The sequence below is a fragment of the Opisthocomus hoazin genome, chromosome Z (assembly GCF_030867145.1).
Source record: "Opisthocomus hoazin isolate bOpiHoa1 chromosome Z, bOpiHoa1.hap1, whole genome shotgun sequence".
NCBI classification, from domain to species: domain Eukaryota; kingdom Metazoa; phylum Chordata; class Aves; order Opisthocomiformes; family Opisthocomidae; genus Opisthocomus; species Opisthocomus hoazin.
In genome coordinates, this window is record NC_134454.1 from 46,088,669 (window position 1) to 46,112,189 (window position 23,521).

General features: G+C 36.5%; 1 protein-coding gene across 1 annotated transcript in view; it reads left to right on the forward strand.

Moving 5' to 3' along the window:
• The window catches only part of CNTNAP4 (contactin associated protein family member 4), a 279,906-nt gene that overhangs the window by 30,184 nt on the left and 226,201 nt on the right, over positions 1-23,521 (forward strand). The window contains exon 2 of the mRNA XM_075411353.1: positions 13,457-13,567. Within this exon, the coding sequence (XP_075267468.1) occupies positions 13,457-13,567 (111 nt within the window). The remainder of the gene's footprint in view (positions 1-13,456; positions 13,568-23,521) is intronic.

The following is a 23,521-nucleotide window of genomic DNA, read 5'->3' on the forward strand; positions in this document are numbered from 1 at the left end:
AAAAATATTTCTGTAAGTACGTTGGCCACAAAAGAATGGCTAAGGACAACCTCCATCCTTTACTGAATGCGGGAGGAAACATAGTGACAAAGCCTGAGGAAGATGCTGAGGGTACTTAATGCCTTCTTTGCTTCAGTCTTTAATAGTAAGACCAGTTGTTCTCTAGGTACCAAGCCCCCTGAGCTGGAAGACAGAGACAGGGAGTGGCATTGTTTTGGTTTCGGCCAAACCCAGGACAGGCATGAACCCCCAGTAATCCAAGGGGAAATGGTTACTGACCTGCTACACCACTTAGACATCCACAAGTCTATGGGGCCAGATGGCATGCACCCAAGCATCCTGAGGGAGCTGTCTGGTACTGAGTACTGCTCACCAAGCCACTTTCAATCATTTATCAGCAGTCCTGGCTAACTAGGGAGGCCTCAGTTGACTGGAGAGTGCCAAATGTGACACCCTTCTACAAGAATGGCGAGAAGGAGGATCTAGAGAACTACAGGCCTGTCAGTCTGAGCTCAGTGCCAAAGGTTACGGAGCAGATCATGTGGAATGCCATCACACAACAGGTACAGGAGAAGCAGGTGATCAGGCCCATTCAGCATGGGTTTATGAAAGGCAGGTCCTGCTTGACTAACCTGATCTCCATCTACAACAAGGTGACCCACTTAGTGGATGAAGGAAAGGCTGCAGATGTTGTTTGCTTGGACTTCAGTGAAGCCTATGACACCATTTCCCACAGCATTCTCGTGAAGAAACTGGTCGTCCGTGGCTTGGACGGGTGCACTCTTTGCTGGGTAAAAAACTGTCTGGATGATAGGGCTCGAAGAACTGTGTTGAATGGAGTTAAATCCAGTTGGAGACCAGTTGCAAGTGGTGTTCCGCAGGGCTCCGTAGTGGGGCTAGTGCTCTTTAAGATCTTTATCATTGATCTGGATGAGGGGGTCGAGTGCTTCCTCTGTGTGTTTGGAGACGACACCAAGTTGGGTGGTTGATCTGCTTGAGTGTATAAAGGCTCTAGAGAGGGATCTGGACAGGCTGGATCAATAGATGGGGGCCACTTGCATGAGATTCAACATGGATAAGTGTCAGGTTCTGCACTTGGATCACAGCAACCCGATGCAGTGCTACAGGTCTAGGGAAGAGTGGCTGGAAAGTGGCATGGTGAAAAGGGACCTGGGGGTGTTGGTGAACAGTTGGCTGAACATGAGCCAGCAGTCTGCCCAGGTGGCCAAGAAGGCCAAAGGCATCATGGCTTGTATCAGAAAAAGTGTGGCCAGCAGGAGTAGGGAAATGTTCATGCCACTGTACTAGGCCCTGGTGAGGCTGCACTTTGAATACTGTGTTCAGTTTTGGACACCTAACTACAAGAATGACATTGGGATGCTGGAGCGTGTCCAGAGAAGGGCAATGGGGCTGGTGAAGGGTCTAGAGAACAAGTCTTAAGAGGAATGGCTGAGGGAACTGGGGATGTTTATCCTGGAGAAGGGGAGTCTGAGGGGAGGCTTTATCGCCCTCTACAACTACCTGAAAGGAGGTTGTAGTGAAGCAGGAGTTGGTGTCTTCCACTGAGTCACAAGTGATAGGACGAGATCAAATGGCCCCAAGTTGTGCCAGGGGAGGTTTAGATTGGATATTAGGAAAACGTTCTTCAACAGAAGGATTATCAAGCATTGGAACAGACTGCCCAGGGAAGTGGTTGAATCACCATCCCTGGAGGTCAGTGTAGGTCACCTCAAATTCGCTCATACCCCAAACAGAGTAAGTGGATAGTCACAGCTACATTTTTTTATGTTCCCTGTTCATTGACAGAGGAGCTCTCTCCAGCTGCTGTTTTCTATGGCAGACAATACCAGACAGGCAAGACTTGAAATTATGTACAAAGTCTTAAATGGTAACTATGCTGTATAAGGATTAAACAGCAAGGTAATTGAATAAAAAAGTGAGAGACAAAGGGAAATCTTTCTTATTAGTGTTAGTTGTCTGACTGTGTGGGCTCTCACTTTTTGTACCCATATATAATTGATTATGGATAAATACCAAAGTTATGTGGAGATACTGTCTCTATTTGAGATTTGCCATGCTCAGAGCACTTTTATTTTCAGAAAGTTAGTAAGTGTGCACAGGCATTCCTTTGAAATACAAAGATCTGTATATTTCTGCATGTAACAGGCTTTTCTACTTGATCTTCCCAAGTTTGTTTTTTTACGTTTTCATCGCATCTGTTTAACGAGGTCAGATTTCATTATGCATGCTGGTGGCATTGACAGTCTATTACATTGTTTACTATGCACGATGATATGAGAGCTAAATAGATCCTGATTATTCAAAAAAAAATCACTGTTTGCAGTCCATGCACGTCCATGCATTCTAAAAATTTCATAGTATCAGTTCATTCATTGTTGACAACTGCAAATTATAAAGTGATTAACAAAGTTGCCAGTAAAAAGAAGTGGTATTTGGACTTTAGTGAAGTGATAGTAAGAGTTTTTAATGGCAGAAAAATATCTTCATAAAGCTTTTTATATGTTGTATAAAAACAAACTAGAGTAATAGTAAATGGGTTTGAGTCTAGTACCGGACTTCAGGGTGGGCTTTAGTATTCAGATCAATCGAACTTAAAACTGTCACTAATAATCTGAAGGAGTAAATGATGTATTAATTAGAAATCTATAATAAAAGCACTTCTAATATTGTATCCTTCCATAACCCTTAATCATGTGGGATGTATTGCTTGACACAACCCACAATGTTTATTATTGAAATAAATGTAGATTTGGTAGTATGGGTGTACATTTGGGAACTACCAAATCAGGTTATGTCCATTATATGGGAAAGTATCCCAAGAAGTACTAACCTAAGAGATGCTTAGAAGGTCACTATGGAAAACTTCTTCAGAATGAGACCTGTGTAATACCATGGGCAAATGTTAGACAAATACAGTATATGACAGTAATTGAACATTTGAATAATGAGTAGGAGGTGGGAATTAGTTTGCATTCAGTGCACAGCACTGACTTTTCCTACCGATTTCTGAGTTGGTATAGCTTCCCTTCAAGAAAGATATGCAAACACTGCTGTTCAAAGTAAGCCTGCAAAGTGATGCAGGGACTGGAAAATAAGGCTCACAGAATAAGACTAAAGGAATTTGTCTTACTAAAGAATTGGAGAGGTGACGTGATCACCACCTGTATAAACCTGCACTTGAAATAATATAACCGATAGTGAAGAAAGATTTTTCCTTAATATGGAGACAAGATAACAAGATACAAAGGCTTACAACTGAAGCTAGACTTAATATCTTATCTTTGAAATCATGTCTTTTAAAAAAAATACATTATTTCCTGGCAGTATTGATTTTTAAATTTATAAAATTATGAAGAAAAAGGTGAATTTACAACACTGTAAAATACAGTTGAACTGTGTGTGTGTGTGTATGTATGAATTATTGGCTTTCTGTTCTGTTTCTGGGACAATTTTTATAGTGTGTAAGTGAAGTCAATTTGATATTGATCCTTTTAGTCCTAAAATTAATAAGTGTATGCTCTTTCTTGTTTCTTCTTTTCCCACAGCATCATAACATGGATTTTATCCATACTGCTCTCAGCATTCTCAGAGCTCTTGAGTTTTAACTGCTTGTGCCAGATGCTTTCAAGCAGAACATGGCTAGCACTGTACCTTTGGAGGTGGTGGTCGGGGCCAGAATACTGTCTTGACAAGAGCATCAACAGAAGTCACTAGCGCTCTGCCTAGTGTTGCTTCACTTTGGAGCTGCCCTCATGTTTTTTATCTTTCATCCAAAATAACTGGTCCTAAATTATATCTCTGTGACACATGACAAAAGGGTTTTGATATTGTTCCTTCCTCTGAAGCCTCAGCTTTGGAAATGGAAAGCAAGTGCTTTGCAGTTGGAAAGATAATCAGAGTTGTTAAAGTCTTACTAAACAACTGCAAGTGATGTTGTCAGAGATGCTTTAAAAATTATCTTGCTTTAGCTGAGATGTAATGCCTGACAGCGATTGTCTCAAATCCAGTGTGATGCAGAGTGACCCAGCTGCAGTCATCTCATAGTCAAAAATTGTGTTTCAGGGGCTTGTGTACAGGGAGTTACTTGTGAACGCTTACATTTCTCTTGCAAGGAATTATTTTGCTATGCCAGTATAGTGATGCAAAAGTAAATATTGGTAAAAGTAGTAACATCAAGAGACTTTTACAGTTTAGACATTCTTACCTAGAATCATTTTCCCCTAAACACCATTCCCTCTCCTTCACCCCACTCTGTTTAACAGCAAGTAGAGTGTCCTGCAAGCATGTTATCTCTTAACAGATAACCAGATCTGTGTATAAGGAAGGGCATTAATAACATGTTTCCAGTAAGTGACTTGATAGTTAGTTTTATTAAATAGATAGTATTATATATACATGTGGAATTATATATAATATCATATTTGTTGCATTAAAGATTTGTCTGGGAATCAGTGACAGAGCATAGCTATAGGACTGGAGCAGAAAGTGAAGTCGAGGGGATTCAGTGTTGCAGCGTTTCGGCTGTGGGCGGAATCTTGCAGACTCAGACAAATGCTACACATTTGTAAAGGTCTCCCTAATGAGACTGCATAAAGTGATTAACATCCAGGAAAAGACAGTTCATAAATTTTTGGTTCTAAGATTAATCTTACAAATGTAATTTCCTTTGATCTCGAGAAAATTGAGTTTAAAAAAAATAGTTTTGAAAAAAAAAACATTTGTGTATTTCTCTTTTTATTTGTATTTTTGTTAGGGTGGGTAGTATCTTTCCAAACATGAAGAGCTTTTTAAGATTGCTTTGTGTAATACGATTATAAAGATGGCTGTCTCAGTGACAGTTGATGAAATTTGGTTGAATATAACTTTGCTTCTGTTAATTTAATTGCCAGAATCCTGGGCTGACTTTTTTTAATTTGTTTTAGGCACTGAATTATGTTGTTTATTTCTCTCTGAAACACTTTGGTATAAATTTTGCCTTGAATAAAAAGAGAGGTGTTCTTTTCTTTTCTAACTTTAAGTACAGGAAATTTGTTTCTTGGGTGAAATGTAATCCAATGGAAAACCTTTACCTTTGAGCAAAGTTCAATTTAATACAAACAAAGTTAAAATTACCATTGGAACAAACAAAAACAATATTTTCTCCCTTCTGTCTGAATTCTGTCTCCATTTGGTTTAGTTTAGGAGAAGGAAAAATGATTTGTACGTATTTCTGGTAGTAAGATATTTGATATTCTCTGACTTCGTTTAATGATGCTTTTATTGATCTCAAGTAAAATTTTACTAAATTCTCTTTATGTTATTCCAGCTGAAAAAAAAATTAAATATATAATGAAATATTCAAATTTTTTCAAAAAATTGTGAGATAGCACAATTTAAGGCATATTTCATGAGGGAGACATTTCATGCTGTTACAGAATTAGTTTTCAAATATTGCACACGTACACGGGGAAAAAATGCTGATAATAAAACTTATCTGTTCTTGATCAGTATGAAATATTTTAGTTCTAAATTGTAAGTAACTTTTTTGAGTTCCCTTATATATAAATTCTCTTTTGTTGTCTCTGAAAATCTTGCAATTTTACTACCACACATGCTTAATATAATTTCAGGTTATGTTAAAAATTACATCAGACTTTCACTGTTTTTCACAGAATGAACCCATTAAACTTACTGAATTTTTTACTCTTCATATCATTCTTATGAACGTTTAATAAATTAATACCTTTTAGTATTAAAAACTTTTGCAATTTGTATTTTGTGTTGCCAAGATCACTACCAAAACTCAATGGCAAAAAACACAATCAAAGATCTTTTAGTAGTAGAAATATTAAGTAAACAATACTAATTTGAGTTTATACAACTAAACAAGGGCCCACTAGATCCCACAAATTTCAGATTCTGCTGATGTTTTAGAATGTTTTCTACTTAATCTTGCCATTTCACACTCTTGTTTGATAAGAAATATGTCTTTAAATCAAAATAGACAAATACTTGCCGATCTAGTAGAATGTATATCCTTCTACTTCCTCGATTTGCTATAGGGTACACCTTGAATAAACTGATCTAAAAGCATTACTGCAGCGTATTTGGTTAATTAACATATTTTGCTGTATGTCTTTAAAGTGAGTAAGAAGAGCCTAACAGGAATAGACACATTTGTCTCATCACCTCTCAGTTCTAATTTGTCCTTCTCTAATGTTTTATTGAATCATATACTCTTTCACCACTGATTTCACACACATAAAATATAATTGGAATCTATAAAAAAATACAGACTTACTCCCATAATCATGGGACTTCATATAAGGACTTTTTTTGGTTTCAAAGTGCATGAGGTAATAGGAGTTAAGTTTTAGTGACAGCACTTCACTTGCACTGGACTATAGACTGAAGATTTCTAGAGAAGACCAACAGAATCAGGAGTGAGTTAACTCAGTTATTATCAATATGTCTTTAATGTCCATTAAGACGAGTTGTTGACTCTTCGCTGATTTCTGAATACTAAGAACAAGGAAGTCCTTGATTTCACTTTGTTAAATCTAATTGGAAGAGTTCCCTGTGATTTTCATGCTCCTTTTTCCTAACAATGGAACAAAAGCAGTTCATGAAGTCAGATAAAAATAAAAAGTAAAAATAAATAAATAAAAACCTAAGGAAATAATAATTTCAGCTATAAGAACCATGTCAGCTACTGAAGGTTTGTTGCAAGGTGTGAATCTTTGCAGGTGCCTGTGTTTGCAAATAGAATTTTTTATCTCTTCGAATACTTTATCTAAAGTCTGATCTATCTAACTACAGTCTTTTTCTTTCTGATCTGGCTTTTAAGTTTTCTGTGTTCAGTCACAAAAAGACTTTTGTGCCCTCGGACAACAACAACGTGGTCAGTGAGCACAGAGGAAATTTGACTTTTTGTACTCATTTCCTGTTCTTGATCCCTCTCTGGCATGAAATAATTGCAGTTGTGAAATGGGAATGGCTCCTTGAAAGTAAGGAAATGTGGCATTGTAAATTATTTGTTAAGGTGAACATCATGTGCTGATGTAAATAGTATATTAGGAACAATTGACTGCTAAGTGTCAGAATTCTGTGCTGAATTTGTGTGAACCACAGTCTGCAGATGCTAACAATTTTATCAGAAAATTAAGCTTTGGTTTCAAGTTCACGAAAGGAATCAGCCCTACCACGAAGATTATCTCCTTGATAAATCATTCCTTAAATTTACAGAATAACTGTTACAAAAGCCTAAAGAATTTTCTTTTTTCATCTTGAGCAGCCACTTCACCTCCTCCTCCCTCCACCTGCTTCCAAGAAACAGCTGAAATTTATTGATGAAAACTTAAGTTTAACCAAAAAAACCAAAAACGCAAAACCCAAACAAACAACAAAAAAAATCAGCACTCTGAACAAAAATAGCTTATCCCTGGTCAGGAAACAAATACAAGAGGAAGCATACAGCAGCAGCAGCAGCAACCATGGTCTGTTTTCATGTTAAGTGACATAGTATATTGTGTAGCTAGAAGGCCTGAAACTAAGCTGATCTAACTGTCTCTAAATCTATCAACTTGACTTCTCCTCATCATTCTTATCCTCACTGAGGAAGAGTTCACCGTAATCAGGGTCAACACAATGGTCAATACCTCTCAGCAAAAGAAGGAGAGGGGCACATGTCTTTTTATCTGTGTCACATGAATCTCATTAAATTCAGTGAGTATTTTGAAACTAATTACAAGCCTGCACATGGACCGAAGACTAAATTACCACAATTAACATATTTAAAGATCCTATTGAGTAAAGTGAGATATGTGCTCACTCCTAGGGAAAATTAAATATCTTTTGTTGGAAACAGTAGATGGGCTTGAGGATATTTGATCATAATAATAGCAAAAGGAACTCTTTGAAGTCCACATGACTGAATCATAGATTTAATAAATACCTATTGGATGGAAGTTTTTGTGGCATCTTTTTTGAGGTTTTAGCAAGGACTAATCCTGTTGATACAATATGACATGTCCCTTATTTTTAAGTGCCTCAATCCATTTCATTTAGTTTTTGATCACAGGTATTCATTTATTCAAATGTCTATGTATTAATGGCAGCAAAGTTGATCCTACATAAGCACTGCATGGTAAGACGAACATAAATAAACTTCTTAGAGACACTCAGAGTTATTATTTCTTCTATTCTGTTCTGCTAAGACTGAATTTTCAACTGTCCCTAGCTAGTCTACCTGTCTGATGACTGGGTGTTTAGTTTTCCCTAACTGAGGAAAGATTGCTAAATTTTCTTTGATTTGTTTTTTTTAGTGGAAGGTTTTTTTTGTTTTCATGTGGCTTACAGGAACATATTTTTTTTTGTTAATGATAAAATGTTAGTTACTCTGCTGATTAGGAACTGAGCATTTTCTTTGAGTCCTTGATAAAGCTGAAGAATTTAATAGTTTTCTAGGGAAGTCAATCACTATAATCTTTTTGCCTTCTTTGTTACCTGTGTCCTGCTTTATCAGAAGTTCAATAGTTTATTAAGAGTTTGCTAGTTCTTGTTTGTTAAGAAGGTTTATGAGTAAACTTAAATTTAAGGAAAATATTGTCTACAGCAATGTAACAGTTGGAATTAATTTCGTGAAATTGTAATGTGTTACTTTGTGTATGTTCTTGTTTTGGGATGTTTTGATTTGAATTAAGATATGTCTTGAATAAAGTGAATATCTCAATGTAATACATGTACTTTTTAGATAATTATGAACAGAATCCTTACTGTATGTCAAGTTGTAGTAACTAAGCACTGGACTCTGACATTTGCTTATTCAAAGTAAATTTGCACTCAGATTGAAATGTGTGAAAACCTGTAAGTCTGTATTATGGACCAAGCTGAAAATTTAGATGACAAACAGCAGCCTGACTGTTACAATCAAACTACACTCAGTGCCATATATTCTTGATGCTGCAAAAGAAAAAATATTTGTGCCTGCAAATGACATTGTGTTTTTTCACTACATGGAAATGAATATATGCATGTACGCATCCTGAAGAAATAAATCTCCGGTTGTCCCACTATTCTACAATTTTTATTACTAGTTTTATTTTTATTTTAGCAAGCTGCAGCTTTGGTCGAAAACACACTATTTATTTGATCAACCATAGTGTTATAAACGTAACTGTGGTAACTACTTTACTACATGATATCTTATTTGAACTCCATCTGTTGTGGATCATATGGCATGATCTGTGTAAATTATGGTACCACTGTATGAATAATTTCTTGATTTACTCTGAATTTGCATAATGAGATAGTGTTTGATCCTGGAAGAGAAATGATAGGCATACTTTGTACATGCAACACTTGCAGTTTTGTTCATATAAAAAGTCTCATTTCTTTATAAATTTGATTAAATCTGCACTGGAATTATGGTATATGGAAAGGCATGCATTATCTAACTTGAATATATTTTTTCATTTGGTGATGAAACAGGTAGTAGCTTTTTGTTTATATATCCTTCCCCCCATTTTCACTTTCTTGCTTTTTTTTCACTAGTTGCATTTCAGCTTTTCACCTCTTGTTTCCAGCATTGTCTTTCTGTCCTATTGAGTACTACTCGTTTCAGACATTGTTTTTTAAGTAGCAGCTGCTAAGCTCATGTCAGTATACTGCATTAACCAACACTAGCATCTCATAATTATTCCTCACTCTTCTCATTGTACAGTTATTGTACAATGACTCTGTAGGCCTGAGCTTGATTTTATTTGCCTAAAGGTCTCCACATGAGCCTCATACAATTAAATACATATTCTTTCCTTCAGAAAGCCTTGTATGATACCATATTTTTCTGCATATTAAAGAAACCTATGGTTTGTTTACATTTTTGGTGTCCTCAGCTGTTGTATAAAAAACAAAAGATTTCTCGCAAAAATCACAAAAGCTACTGGATGCATAGCTTTTAACTAAAATTCTTTGGTTTAAAACTCATACTGGAATAAACTACATAAGTGTTCAGTTAGCTTGGAGGACCTGTGTGAAATATCCCAAGAATGCCCTAGATTGCCTTCAGCAGTGAGATCTATTCTGCTGTACAGAGGAAGGATGTCCAAGAGAAATGAAGAGCTGACCAGTAGCATGTGGGAAAACACTGAATTCAAATAGTGTTTCATTGTGTTGCATGTCTTCCACTGTAGGTGAAGTCATATAGAATTGTCATGCCATACAGATTATATTATCATCTGATTTTATTAAATGTGAGAAAAAAGCCGATACTGACCATCTCGTTCCCCCCAATTTCCCAAAAGTGTTCTGGGTTTAATTCTGGAATTCTTACTAAATTTTGATTTACATTGCACACTGTAAGCTGCAGTAAGAACGTGTTTTAATCAACGTGTGCAAAGCAATATGATACTAAGTTATTTTCCCAAAATAGAGCATAGCAGCTGTTGTAAAATAAATGTATAATTATTCAAAGTAGATCTATTTGTGATACATTGCTCATTTCTCTTTAACCATTATAGTGGGCAAAAAAAATGTTTTGCACTGTTGGATTTTGAATAAAATCTTGTGTATATTCAACTGTTTATGTACCTTTCTATTATAAATTGGGAATGACATAAATTATTATAGCATAAATTATATTTACTTTCTCCATTAGTTCTTCTGGGAATACCTGAAAGCAATATATGGGTTTCACAGGATATGTGTATTAGACCATCTAGGCAGAAGAATGCAGTACCATCGGTTCCTTTCTAACTTGTACTTTCTAACTTTTTTAGGAGGAAGGTGGCAAGTGTAGTCAGCAGAAGCAAATAATACAAAGGCAGCTGTCTCATTCATCCAGTGAAAATGTTTTTATTTTCCCTTTGATTTAAAAAATTGTGAAGACTTAAACAGACCCAGGGATGTAGTAAAAATAGTGTATCTGCTGTTGTTTATCTGCTAGTGCTTATAAGAATTAATCACATGGTCTTATTCCTGGTGATTCATTTTGTAACACATTCCAGCTTTCACCAGAAGAACAAAGTTGAAAATAAAAGGCATATGAAAGTGATGAGACTGCTTACTGCGTCCAGCTCTAGAGTCCTCAGCACAGGAAGGATATGGACCTCTTGGAGCAGGTCCAGAGGAGGGCCACAAAAATGATCAGAGGACTGGAGCACCTCTCCTGTGAGGACAGGCTGAGAGAGTTGAGCCTGCTCAGCCTGGAGAAGAGAAAGCTCCAGGGAGAACTTATTGTGGCCTTGAAGTACTTAAAGGGGGCTTAAAAGAAAGATGGGGACATCTAGCAATAGGACAAAAGGCAAAGATTTTGAACTAAAAGAGGGTAGATTCAGAGTAGATAAAACAAGGAGATTTCTTACAGCGAGGGTGGTGAAACACTAGAACGGGTTGCCCAGAGGGGTGGTAGATACCCCATTCCTGGAAACATTCAAGGCCAGGTTGAAGGGGCTCTGAGCAACCTGATCTAGGTGAAGATGTCCCTGCTCATTGCAGGGAGGTTGGACTAGATGAGCTTTAAAAGTCCAGATCTATTCTGTAATTCTGTGATTCTAGATCACATACATAGGTCTGGGGAAAATGCCTTTCTATTCACTTCTTATAATTTTTGTTTTGATATCTAGGCTTACAGTGTAGGCTTTGACAGCAGAAAAAGGATCATTGGCACTTGTGCTCCCTTGTATCAGCACTGTAAGTAGCTTATGACTAACAAGTTCTTTTTATTTTCTGGACTGTAAAGAAATCTTTCACTAATGAGATCATTTTCTCAGAGTTACCAGTGCAATACATTTACTTAGAAGATGAAATCTTGTTTTCCTTCATTTATTTTTCTTCTTCTGTGCTTACCAGTTGGACAATTTGTCCCAGGTAACACAGCCTCTTTCACCGTTAGGAGTCTAATCTGTGGATAAAGAAATGAAAAATGAGCTTGCGGTTAGACAAGAAGAAGTTATAAAATTTTGCCGATTGTATTATAGAAGGATAGAGCAGGAAATAAACTTTTGAAAGTAAATAATAATTTTATTGGTTCCTTTCACCTGAGTGAGGTACACTGAATTTGGCAGAAATACGATATACATAAGCTTATGAAGAGCAATTAAGGTATCATCTTGTTTTGTAGTGACTGGATATTATTTGTGGGATTTGAGAGAACTTCTAAATGTAGCAGTCATGGTCAGTATCAAGCCTTCTCTTTAGGAGGAGTTTTTCTTAAAGAATCAAATGAATCAACTTTAAAACAAAATTTTTTTTGAAGGTGATCAAAAAATCTGCTTAACACATTCATACAAAAGTCTGTCTGCTAATTAGAAATATCCCTAGTTATTCAACAGAAATGCTTAGCTATCACCGAGTCAGGAAAAGATTTTGTGTTAATTAGTATTCATGATTTTGATAGTGGAAATCTAGTAGACAAATAGAAGGGTTAGAAGAAGAAGGACTCACCTGTGACTTGTCACTTATCAGTTGCATTCAGAGAATTTGTTTGTCCTTAAAAGACCCATTTCATAAACACTAATAGATTATGTAATTTCCTCTTATTTTGTAAACAACAGATGCCAGTATAGTATAGCTAGGGAGAGATTTGCTTACACTTCTTCTGGTGTTTTAAAGTCAGTCTTCTTTCAGCTAAAACTAGAACAGATATTGATTCTCAATTTATATTTCTCAAATTTAAATGTAGAATGAACACATGCCCTGTACAGTAATTGAGCTGGAGAGGCATTTAACATCCCAAGTATTGATCAGCATTTCCTTGCTTATGCACCATTGATTGCGAACTGCAGTTAAGTCTGCTTTTTCTGAAACACTCAGGTTTCTTTCTGTATAATGTTAGGACTTGCATACTAATAACTGTGTGGTAATGATTTTGTGCTGTGTCTTTACCAAACGCATATACCATTGGCAAAGCAAAAGATTTTCTATTTTGTTATACTTATAAATGTTATTTATTATTTCATTTAGTTCCAGCGGGCAGTGGTGGTATTTAAGAAATACCTGTATTTAATATGTTTGCATAACAAATATGATTGCACACACCTGTGGTGGCATCAGGTCTAAAGAAAATGAAGAGCATGTGCTGATGTTGTAGCTTCATGGTATAACGAGGAATAGAAGGAGCCACTTGCTACCCATGTAAATGATAGTGGGTGAGCTGCGAACCATTTATCAGTATGATCTTGGAATTTAGTTTAGAAGTGGGTAAGTACAGACAGTTGAAGAACACAATAATTATACCCTAGTAGTGTCATGACATATCGGGTTAAAAAAAAAGAAAAAAAAAAAAGTACTGCCTCGGTACTAGTGCTTTTACATGTAGTACAGCAACAGGTAATATTCAGAGATGTGCTGCTCTCAGATACAAGGTTGATTCAGGTGTTTTTCCTGTGTTCTCTTTGGTTACAGTTGGAGCAAGTGGTGTTCCTTGTATTAACCTGAACGTGTTTTTTTTCACTGGCAGATAATTGTGATGATCAGTTGGTGTCTGCTTTGCCTCAGTCATCATTCAGCAGTTCATCAGAGCTGTCTAGCAGTCACAGCCCTGGATTTGCAAGGCTTAATCGAAGAGAGGGTGAGTGTATTTTGTATGTTGACTGATGCTATTTTTTTAATAAGTATTTTTAAGCATTTTTGTACCTGTGCACAATGTTGAAATGATACATAGTGAGCATATTCTGGGCTACTGGGGCTGGAGAGAGTTATGTTTGTTATTTTAAGGAGAATGGGAAGGTGAAACAGTCACAAAGAATTCACTTTGCCACATACACTAAATTTTTCATAGTAAAATTTTATGTTCAGACACTGTTGAACATTTTACTAATTTTAATATAAGGGATTCATCCTGAGTGAAACCAAGATCTTCCTGTGATTTTCCAGCATAAAATGTAGATAGCTTTGGAAGTATATTAGTGCCCACTCCTAAAACAAAATTTAAATTAATTTTGTTTCTTAACAAGACAATAATAATGTAAATAATCTCTTTTTTCTTAGAGGATAAATAGAAAAAGTGCAAATAAATGAGTATCATTGTACATCATTCTCTAAGGAAATAAGGGTAAATCCAGATTCCATTTGGAAATACAGGAACAGATATTCAGGAAATATTTTTGAGAAACTGTTTTCTCTTTTCCCTTGCAGTTTGAAATCTTATTATTGTAATGTTATTTCTTCACTGAGCCTAGTATTTTATTATGCTTATTCACTGACACTGTAGCAAAATTCGTAACTAGCATATGGTCCAAATTTTTACTGAAGTGAAGGAAACTTGTGTGTTAGGTTATTATTTATGTTATACCTCTAGATAAATCTTCTGAAAGCTCTGTATTATTTCTATTTTTCTTTGATTTAATAATTAAACATACATTTTCCGTGTATTTGGTCAATTATGGAACATTTTCTTTTGTTAAATGCATTAAACTTTGATAGCATTGTTATTTTTGCTTTTTCTGACATGTAGCTAAAGCATTTGAAAACTTGGGTATATATGTCAGAATATGTGGAGATTACCCATTTTAGCTGAAGTTTAGTGGTAACTCAAATCTTTTGTTTTAAGGATACTGTAGGAAGTAAAAATGATGAATTTCTTTTAATTACTGTAAATAAGTTTTCTGTTCCTAAAGGAAATGCATTGTCTAAATATCCTTTCTGTGTGAAGGACATCTATTCTGAAGCTTTGTGACAGTATCTGTTAGATTATATAAAATCTGTCCAAAAAAATGAGTTTGTACTGTCAAGACATACCACATTAGACTCTGTGCTGTGTTTGTGGCCTATTTGTAACATAGAATTATGTTCAAAAGTAGTGTTAAAAATACATGTAAGTACATTGAGCATTAAAAAGATAAAAATTAACTTTGAAATACCAAGAAATCCCAGTCATCAGCCTCATTAGGCAAATATCCAGAAGCTCAGTCATTCCTGTCAATAATGTACTGAAGGTAATTTTTCTTTCTTTCCCTGGCGTACCACATAAGTTCTTGGTCTTAACATCACAGTGCTAGTGCTGAGGAGGAATAATTTTTTTTTAGGAAGGATTTTATTAAAACGTGGCAATATGGTGTTACTGGTTAACAGAATCCCATTTGTTCAAGGAAGTTATGAAGCTCAACTTCCAACCCATTGGTAAACCTACTGACAACACGAGCACACAGTGGCTCGAGCTGCAATACAGGCTTATGGAAGAAGAAGCTTTTATGGACAATGACTGCTATTTAATTATTGCCCATGAGGAAGCATGAAAGAAACTGATTCAAAATTGCAGTCTTGGGAGACCTCACTGAAGTACTGTGTCTTGAGTCACAAGCTGATCTTAATAATTCAGCATTAATACAGACAATGAGAACTATGCTGGTTATTTGGAGCCACTGAAATACATTCAGTTCCACTCACGTATTTAATTATTAAATATTATATCAATGTTTTTAATTGAGAAGTATGTAAATTGAATCTTCAGAATAGTTTGCCTTGCCAAAAGCATTTCCATTCTTGAATCTTTGTGATTTTCTGGAACATTTGCTATGTACTGATAAATAGAAACTCTATAGTGAAGAAGGAATATCCCAGTCTGTTCTATTATTGTGGTGTACAAATTTGATAAGCATGAAGTTCTGTTTTGAATGAAACTGTTATAATAAAGAAAATTATACATTGGGGAAGTACTTGCCTTAAGTTGAAGTAATATGCACTCTTAGAATCGTAACTAACACACAAGTTCTCGTCAAAGAGTATATTGGTTTTCCCAAAAATTTAAAAACTTTTTCCGTTTGGCCCTTTTCATGTGCTATGAAGTTGTTTGTACCATGTTAGCATGCATTTTTAGTATTTATTATATCCTTCACATTGCCCTGTAGCGTGTGCACACATTAGAAATACTCACAGCTTTATGTCTGTAGATACAAAGCAGCAGTTTGCCTAATTAGAGGATTGCTAGCTCTCTGCCTTCTCATTCCATATACCTCAGGTTCATAGTGCTCAACACAACACAGATTTGAATGTCTTACTCATTTGTCGTGCTCAAATGTTTTCTTGGTTTAGTGACTTGTGATCAGACTGTTTGCTTAGATACCTTTTGGTTCTTTCAGACATAATTCTATGGAATTGTGTAGATGAGGTGAGAGAAAAAATTTCTTCAGTCTTCTATAGATTAATCTGAAATAAATTAGTCATAACTTTTTTTTTTTTCTTCAGTGAAAGTAGAGACTCAGTACTCACTATAGAGCAAAGAATACCTTTTCTGTACTTAATCAGTATTTGACTGTTTTCTGTGAATTTTCAAGAGAAAACCTGACTATATTTGTAGGTGTATATACATGAAAGTTTTATTTGGGTGGAACAAACTCATTATACGTACATGGTTATAAGCAAATGGGTTTAGTCACACAAGAAATGACTGTTAAACTATATCAACAGGGAAAAATGTCTATTCTTAAGAGAACATGACTTGGATTGCTATGTTGTCAGTGATTTCATGGAAGCGGTGAACACATCATTACAATTTCCAAATAAATTATCTGATAATTGTAAATGGATTTGCCTTTAATATAGATAATTCTCTACTTTGAATGAAACCAAATCATTAACTCAGCCAAAGTTAGTGTTTGGGAGTGAATGTGACCTTCTAACATTCAATTTAGACAAGTAGATTACGGTCCTAGTTCAATAACGTACTTGGTTCTCAAAATGCCAAAATTCAGGAAAATTGAACACAATCTAGACAGGAAGAAGCACAGTGTTTTTACACAGATCACTTAGAAGTCAAATTGTTGTCATTCATCAGTAAAGAAATAAATATACATTTAAACCTACACTGCTTTAATTGGCAAAGAAAATGTAGAAATTAGCAGGAAATTTATCAGGAATGTGGAAAGTTGTACTGAAGGGGGAAAAAATTCTTTAATCATATAGCTTTGTGGTTACTTAATGTAGAAAAGTAATAGGGAAAGTTAAAGGGATTGAGGAGAGGATGTTGTAGTTTAAAAAGAAAGATACAGTGTGGAGTTTAAATGAAGACATAATCAAATGGTGACAGCAGAGACAGTTTAGTAAAATAGGTAATTGCCATTATGTTTCAGCTCTCTGTAAAGGAAAAGGATAATGTGGTTGAACTACATTATGAAAAAAAAGTATTATCAGTTTATTAGCAGCTAAGAAAAATGATAACATGTAGGAATAACTTGTTAAATGTTCTTCAAACTTTTAATTATTGTTAGTGCATTGTTTTCCTGGAGCTTTACAAATATTCAGTACTCAAGCAAAGCCCATGTGTACTTCTGCTAACAGCTAAAGTGGTTACTCTGACATCAGCTCTGCTTGCAATAATGGAAAAGTAGTCAGAAGAGTCAAGTGACAAGAATTAAGTAAAAATACCAAACTGTAATAGCAGTCACCAATGAAAAATAGGTCTTATAAAACTGTGTTTTAATTAGTAGACATAAGAGCAGAGATTTAATATATGTGGAATTTGACTTCTGGCCTAATGTTCCGTGACTTTCTAATAGTAGCACAGTATCAACAGAGTCCAAATTAAATGGATGAACATCTAGCTATTTGATCTCAAAAAGCGTTTATCATTACTGTACAAAGGTGTTTCCACAGAAGTTCAGAGAAAATTCTAAGGCCAAATCTGTTCAATACTTTTGTTGGTTCTGTACAAGTAAACACAAATCATTTGTGATGAAATGCATAAATGACATGAAGATTGGTGAAATAGTGAATAATCATGGCAAAGCAATTATGCAGAGATATGGTAATCAATTTACCTATTGAAAGATGTGTTTTAGCAATGTGAGTTATAAAGTGTTTAGAAGAAAGAAAGGAGGTCATACTTATCAAGCAGGAGCTGCATCCTACAAAGCTGTGACTCTGAAATTAATCTGGGAGTTGACCTTAATTAGCAATTCACCATTAGCATGTTCTCTAGCAGAAAGAAGTAATGAAGCGTTTGTATATAAAAACAGAAGAAAGGAGTTCTTACTGTCCATATAGCTATATACTTTACCACTGAGCTGTGGTGTAAAATTCTGGATCCCAAAAGGCTTGTTGAAAAACTAGGTTGTTTTTCTCTGCTGGTTCCACCACCGTGAGTTGGTGATACAAAAAATGTTTAGAGGCGGTGCTTTTTTTGTATGCATCTTTCTACACGAGGAAAAAAAAACCCAAACCCCAAAAACAATCAAGAGAAGAAACAAAGAACACCCTGGCTATGCTCCTAGATCTGCAAAAGGTTTGAAAAAGCCAGGTGGGGACAGAAGCATTTAAGGATTTGTATGTCTTAAGAGTAGGTACTTGGTCCAAAGGAAAGTGTGATGCCTCATTTCTCCCTATAAAGAAGTGTGTTTTTTGTTTTTTTGCATGGGATAAGTAATACACACTTCTTTATACGGAGAAATGAGGAATCCTAAAAGAAGGGAAAAAATGGCCGGTATGCAGAGCATGCCTACTAGGACCAGTGATAGGAACTGTAAGTATCAATATCTAACCTGGGCCATCAAGGATGTGTGTCTGTCCACAGTTTGCCAATAATTTTCGTGATGAATAGTCAGCTGAAGTTTGGCACTACAGATGGTTTACTCCATCTGCAAATACAGAAAGGTTCTTTACATATTATCTCCCAACCATGATCTGTGGAAGAGCCATCTGCCAGACAGGGAGAAGGTTATGTCGTTGCTGAGGTCAGGGTCTTCTGGTTTTGTCTGCAGTGGGATCAGTATTTCACGATGGTTGTAGATAGACAAAGGTCTCCCATTCACCATCCCAATCCCACTGGAAAAGATTTATTAATATGACAGTGAAGTATTATACCCAAGAATGCGGGCCTTCTTTTGTATTAATGAACTTTTGCAACTTTACAGGTGAAAAATTTGGAAGACAGTTACTCCACAAGAGTACACATACCCATGGAAGAACCTTTGGGGAGCTAAATGAGCTGGACAGGGATTTGGCTGTAATTGCCTCACCCCATATTCTCACACAATTACTTGATTGGAATACAGCAGAAGAAAGTTTAATACAGAAGTTGTGAAGTAGCAAAAAAAATCTGGCTTAGAGCTTTCTCTTTGCCTGAAGTAGGAAGAAACCCATGTATTTTAATTATGCTGTCAGTTTACATTGCCAGATTTTCAGAAGTGGCCTAGAAATTTGAACGTGTTAACAGCTACCAGATCTACTTTGTGTATATGGTCCTTCTTTTTCATTAATCTTTACCCTAACATTTCACTGAATAGCAAATACACCTTATTGCGCATTTTTTAGTAGAAACAGCATTTAAAGGATGGTTTATTCAATATTATACTGTAAACTCAAGGTTTTTTTGTATAAAACTCTATAGTTTAATCACTTTTTGAGAACTTACACTAAGTAGGTCAAAATGGATAAATGACTTCTACCTATCGGTAGATAAAGAAAACATGGAGGAAATAGTTAAAGAAAAAAAACCTTTCTCATACAATAACAATGTCTATTTTCAGCAATTTTCTTTTTTTTTTTAAGAAAGAGTTTGACCTGCATAATCTAATGCTAAAATTACAATAAAAAAACAGACATAAAAAATGTAAAAGCTGCTAGGTTTATTAGTTACCCAAAGATTATTAGAAGGAGCTTATTTCCTCAATTTCATTAGTATGTAAATAAAATTCATTAAGGTTGATATTTTGCTTTAGCACAAGTAATAAGAAAATTAAGCTAGAATGAAAAAGAACCAATATGATGATAATCATTGTGCTTTTTCAAACTAACAAATCTAAATTGATCCAGCTAACATCATGTCTTAGATTTTTATCACTTCCCTGACTTCAGTAAATGTGTTGGAAAAAAGGCAGAAGTGACAATCTAAATCTTTTATTTTTAAACTAAATGAAATCAACAGTGGCTACAGTGACTTATGCTTGAAAGACCAGATGATGTGTACTGCTGTATTGTCAGTAAAATTTCTGACCATTCAGTTTCTGAGGAAGAAGTCACAGATTTTTTTTTCTTGAACCACTGCAATAATTAGGGCTTTCAGTGAGAACTTTGCCATCAATCTCTCAGCATATTAATTACAAGATAATTTTTTCATACCATTGAACAACTTCACTTTTTGTATAGAAAATGTTTTGAAAACCAGTTTTAAAAAAAGCTTAAAAAAATACACAGCACATATGAAAGTTGTATATGTATTGTACGTGCACTACAAGTTTTAAAAAATTATTAAGTTTAGACCAGTGAAGGCAGAATTTAAAGCAGTAGTATTTCATTAATGTCTAAAGTTAAATTTATACTAATTTTCTTTTGCTTTGTTTTGGCTTTGTATGTGTGTGTTGTGAGAGTCTGACATCGCAAAAGGGTGTATGGGAGAAAGAGAAATAAAAAAGAAAGAGAGTGAAAGAAAGAAGTAAATTACTCATAATTACAGTAAGCAAATAGTATAAAATATTTACAAATATTTTAAATATCTACTGAGAATTGTGCTTTCATAAATATTTATAAGGAGTTAGGAACATTCATACAGTTATTTCCAGAAATTGAATTCCAGCTTTGTTGTCAAAATTCTTTTAAGCATAGCAAAGCATAACAAAAGATTTCACCCAGGACTATTTCATATGTGAGAACATCTGTGGAATAGCAAATTCAAATTCTGATGAAATACACAGAAGAAATAAGGAAAGGGTAATAAGGATATTTTGGTGTTGAAATTGCTTGGAACCATTATTCTATCTGAAATATAGTTATGGGAATAGAAAAAAGTGAGAACAGTTTTTGCAAAAAAAGTTGTGTAGAACTACAATATTCAAGTACTCTTAGAAGCAAATTTGAATGGGTTGAGAGCAAGATCAAACAAAAATTTACTTCAGAAATCAAATTTACTACAAGTCATGTATGCTATCACCTTTGTTAAACTCAATATAATAACAAATAGAAATCTTGATCTATCCATATCGGTATTTTGGGGTTAGATAGCTTTAAATAATGTATTTTTGGAATCTTAGATAAAGGCTGAATTTTATCCAAAATTTGAATCCATGTGCTGTCTTTCAGGGAGTCATAATAGAATTTGCCTACTAGGCCTGCTTTGCAGTAATAAATAATTTAAGATCATACCTCCTTTAATATTTTGAGGGATGGAAAGACAGACCATAAGTGCTGATGCATCTGATTTACCTCAAATTTTTCCTTGCATGTTCAAGGCGGGGCGGGGCAGGGGGAGGAGGAGTGTTTGGAATTTTTTTGCTGACAAATCAAAAGCACTCAAAAACATTCACCTATTGTTAGATCAGCCAAGACCAGAGATTTTCAACAATTTCCTATTTTAAAAAAGATAAGAGATTTTGCATATGATGAGCTCTTAATTAATTTCAGTGATAGTGCAAAAAAATGAGTGTATTAAATTCCAATTTTTTAAGAAATCTTAATTTTTTTCAGTTCTAAAGGAAAGCAGTATAAAAATATAAAACATTCTTCCTGTCATACTCCTACAGAAAGTTCAGAGATTTTAATTTGACAAAGAACCTGTCTCTTGTCATTTCCTTTAAAACATTTTCCTTTACCCTGTTAGTGCTCATTTTGCTGGCATACAAGATGTATTTTTCTTCGTTATGATCCTACTCATACTGCCATTGCTCTGGGACAGTACTGCCGTATCCACGTGGCTGAATGGACAGCTCTCAGTTCCTAGGCTAAATTAATCTCTAATCACAAAATGTTGGCATTCTCATGACTATCTGAGTCAGTATTTCCATCAGTTTTGGGTAGGCAGGTAATCCAACTAAATGCTATATCATAACTGTCCTGGGTTCACAGAATCACAGGATCACAGAATCACAGAATCACAGAATGCTCGGGGTTGGAAGGGACCTCTGTGGGTTTTCTAGTCCAACCCTCCTGCCAAAGCAGGGTCACCTACAGCAGGCTGCAGAGGACCTTGTCCAGGCGGGTCTTGTATGTCGGAGTGGGAACTCGGAAAATGGCAGTAACGATACGCTCCCAATATGAGTAAGATCGTTCTCCTTTATTAGTCATCAAAACAGGGTATATATACCAAAGCAATTACGGCTTCTAATTCGTTAGTTACTCTTAACCATATATCTAGTCAAAACTGCTGCAATTGGTGCAAAGCTTCATCTCTTGATGCCGAAGCAGCACTGTGGCAGAAAGCGTCACTGTGGCAGGAAGCGGCGACGTGGCCGGATGCAGCGCTGTGGCAGGAAGTGGTGACGCATCACGAAACGGTGATGCGGCAGTCCTGCAGCACCAGTGTTCCGTGTTCGCCACTTTACTCTCTCAGCAGGGTTCCGCGTTCGCTGCTTTCCAGGTCTATCTCTCTGACAAAGCCTGGGTTGCTCAATACACCAGACTATGTCCTCTCTCGTCCAACCAGGACTCCACACTTGAATATCTCCAGAGAAGGAGACTCCACAACCTCTCTGGGCAGCCTGTTCCAGGGCTCCATCACCCTCAGAGTGAAGAAGTCTTCCTCATGTTCAGACGGAACTTCCTATGCTTCAGTTTGTGCCCATTGCGCCCCTTGTCCTGTCGCTGGGCACTACTGAAAAGAGTTTGGCCCCATCCTCCTGACACACACCCTTCAGATATTTGTAAGCATTTATTAGGTCCCCTCGCAACCTTCTCTTCTTCAGGCTGAACAAGCCCAGCTCCCTCAGCCTCTCCTCGTAGGAGAGATTCTCCAGTCCCCTCATCATCCTCGTCGGCCTCCGCAGGACTCTCTCCAGTAGCTCCTCATCTTTCTTGAATTGGGGAGCCGAGAACTGGACACAGTACTCCAGATGAGGCCTCACTAGGGCAGTGTAGAGGGGAAGGTGAACCTCCCTCGTCCTGCTGGCCACACTCTTCTTGATGCACCCCAGGATCCCATTGGCCTTCTTGGCAGCCAGGGTACACTGCTGGCTCATGGTTAACCTGTCGTCCACTAGGACACCCAGGTCCCTCTCCACAGAGCTGCTCTCCAGCAGGTCCGCCCCAAGCCTGTACTGATGCATGGGGTTGTTCCTCCCCAGGTGCAGGACCCTGCATTTGCTTTTGTTGAACCTCATCAGGTTCCTTTCTGCCCAACTCTCCAGCCTATCCAGGTCACGCTGAATGGCAGCACAGCCTGCTGGTGTATCTACCACTCCTCCCAGTTTGGTGCCATCAGCAAACTTGCTGAGGGTACATTCTGACTCTTCATCCAGGTTGTTGATGAAGAAGTTAAACAAGGCTGGGCCCAGTACTGACCCCTGGGGGACACCACTAGCTAAAGGCCTCCAACTAGACTCAGTGCCACTGATGACAACCCTCTGAGTTCTCCCATTCAGCCAGTTCTCAGTCCACCTCACCGACCACTTGTCCAGCCCACACTTCCTGAGCTTCCCTAGGAGGATATTATGGGAGACCACGTCGAAAGCCTTGCTGAAGTCGAGGTAGACAACATCCACGGCTCTCCCTGTTCGGCCAAGACAGGGTTAATTTTCACCAGGAGCCAGGGGGGAACACAGCCAGGTGGGCTGATCCAACCTGGCCAAACAAAGCAGGGTATTGCATACCATGTGCCGTC